This window comes from Austrofundulus limnaeus, unplaced genomic scaffold (genome assembly GCF_001266775.1).
Source record: "Austrofundulus limnaeus strain Quisiro unplaced genomic scaffold, Austrofundulus_limnaeus-1.0 Scaffold125, whole genome shotgun sequence".
Lineage (NCBI taxonomy): Eukaryota > Metazoa > Chordata > Actinopteri > Cyprinodontiformes > Rivulidae > Austrofundulus > Austrofundulus limnaeus.
Genome location: NW_013952527.1, coordinates 512,156 through 514,451, shown reverse-complemented (window position 1 = coordinate 514,451; position 2,296 = coordinate 512,156). Strand labels below are relative to the sequence as shown.

Below are 2,296 nucleotides of genomic sequence, written 5' to 3'. Positions count from 1 at the left end.
TACAGCACTTACAGGGTTTTTATATCTTATTAAAATGTTTATTTATTATTATCTGGCGCTTGCATGTTCACTTCAAACCTTAATGCTGCTGACTAATCTGTAGCAACCCCAAGTCTTGGTCAGAGCTTCTTGATTTGGTTTATGTGACAAAATAAAATAAATTTAGCTTCCGTAGTGTTAATCGGGGGGAAAAGACTTCCAGCTGAGTGTTTGCTGAGATGGGAACTCCAGAAGCTTCTGTCAGATCAGTGTGGACTGTAGAATGTGGAACAAGCTCCTTACTGTATGCCTGTACAAAGCTTTGTTTGCTTTATTGTATGTATTTTACTATTCCAGACAGATAAAACCACATTAAAAGCAGTACAAATCAGTACCTGTTGTGTGTTAGCTTTGCTTATATATATTGTTTTATTAATTCATATTTGTGTTGACATGTTTAACGCATACATACATACACATGCATTCACTTTATACTGTAGAAAGATAAATTACACATATCAAAGTTGAGACGTGTGAAATGTAAAAAAAAAATGAATGAGTTATGAGTTTTATAAAACGTTTTATTCATGATGGATCATAGAAATCAGAAAAGCAACATTTCAGCTTTTATTTCCAGGTGTTTATATCTGGTTCGGATACTCAGCCTGGAGGATTGAATCAGGTTAACTGGTCAGGGTGGGAGGGGGGCAGTAAGTTTACCTCCCAGACCCCCTATTGATAAGCCAGGGGGCCTACCAAGGTAAGCTGTTTTTGATAGTTTTCTTCTGGAGCTTTCATGAAGCATACAGTTTTACAGAAAAGCTCATTTACACCAGGAACGGGCAACTGGTGGCCTGCAGGCCGAATGTGGCCCACGGTTGACTTCTGTCTGGCCCGCCTGCTGGCAAGTGTTTTTGTTTGCTTTAAATATTTTCCAATTTACTGCATTAAAAGAGTAAAACTATACATGCAACTGAACATGAAACAGTTGAAGTTACTGCACTGTATATACTAATAACACATACTGTATATACATATACATTTTTAAACGGCAGTTTTATAACATTTGGGAAAATGTTCAGCACTGTGGTCCAATAATAGTGTCAACAAAAATCGCTGACAGTAAATATCAATAGTAAAATAAATTTACTAAGTATCCCTTCAGATAAAACAAACCTGGAAACATATTTTGTTTGTAACTTAATCCTTTTAAACTTAATCCTTCAACAATAAGCACAGCAGTGTAGCTGAAACTGTCAAAAGGTAGACTTTTTATTTTTACATTTTAATATAAAACACATTTTAAAGTACGTTGTAAAACAAAAAGAAAACTTAAAAAGACATTAAAAATCTATAAAGAGTGAATAAAATATTTTTGATTCATGAAACCCAGAAAGTCCTCTTTAGATATGTCCTTAAAACATTTACCTTAATGTGCTTTGACTTAACACATTTTGTATTTAAATTAAACTTAAAAAGCTTATTTTACCTTAACCTTTTTTTAATGCAAATACAACTAGCATCTTTGGCTCTGGTGAACTCAAAACATATCTCAAATATGCCGGTAGGTGTGGCTTGAATATGTTTTGGTAGAAAAGGCACTTCTAATGAAAAAAAAAAGAAATTCTTATTATTAAATCACCACATGGTGTCTGTGGTGAGCTGAAGGTCCAACGAGCCGCTCCGAGGTGTTCCACCTCAGGTCTTTAACGATCAGGATCACTAACGAGTTTGAAACTCAAAGTTTGATGTTGCTGCTTCAAACTGGAGTCTCACATCTTTGATCCGGAGCGTTTCAGTCCAGGCAGCGTGAGCTCAAACCTTTAAAATAAGAGACAAAAAATGTGATTAGGATTTTACTCACTGCTCCTTCATATTTACCAAATTTAATCTTTTTCTATAAACGCCATTCTGACTTCCTGTAATTATTAATTAATTACAATTATTATGTCAGTCAACACATTTCTGAAAAAGTTTCATGAAACCAGTATCTGCACTCATGCAGGAAGTGAGAAATCTGAGCTCATACCATTCTGTGATGCCTCGGATTATATCGATCTGTGAGAGATCTAACAACACCTGGGAAATAAAACGTGAAAATTACAGGCGCAAAAACATCATCGCTTGATGAGGCAGAGATAACGAATCAGTCAAAAATCTAGAAACTGCTAAATCTGATGAGAAAAAGGATCAAATCCATGATTTAGAACAGGGGTGGGCAATCCTGGTCTTCGAGGGCCGCAGCCCTGCATGTTTTACTTGTTTCTCTGCTCCAACACACCTGATTTGAATGAATGGATGATTATCAGGCTTCTGC

General features: G+C 35.7%; 1 protein-coding gene across 1 annotated transcript in view; it reads right to left on the bottom strand.

Moving 5' to 3' along the window:
- Positions 1-542: 542 nt before the first annotated feature.
- esyt3 (extended synaptotagmin-like protein 3) overlaps positions 543-2,296 on the bottom strand; it is a gene marked incomplete in the record, with an annotated part of 15,655 nt that continues 13,901 nt past the window's right edge. The window contains 2 exon segments of the mRNA XM_014015224.1: positions 543-1,800; positions 2,009-2,058. Of these exon segments, the coding sequence (XP_013870678.1) occupies positions 1,752-1,800; positions 2,009-2,058 (99 nt within the window).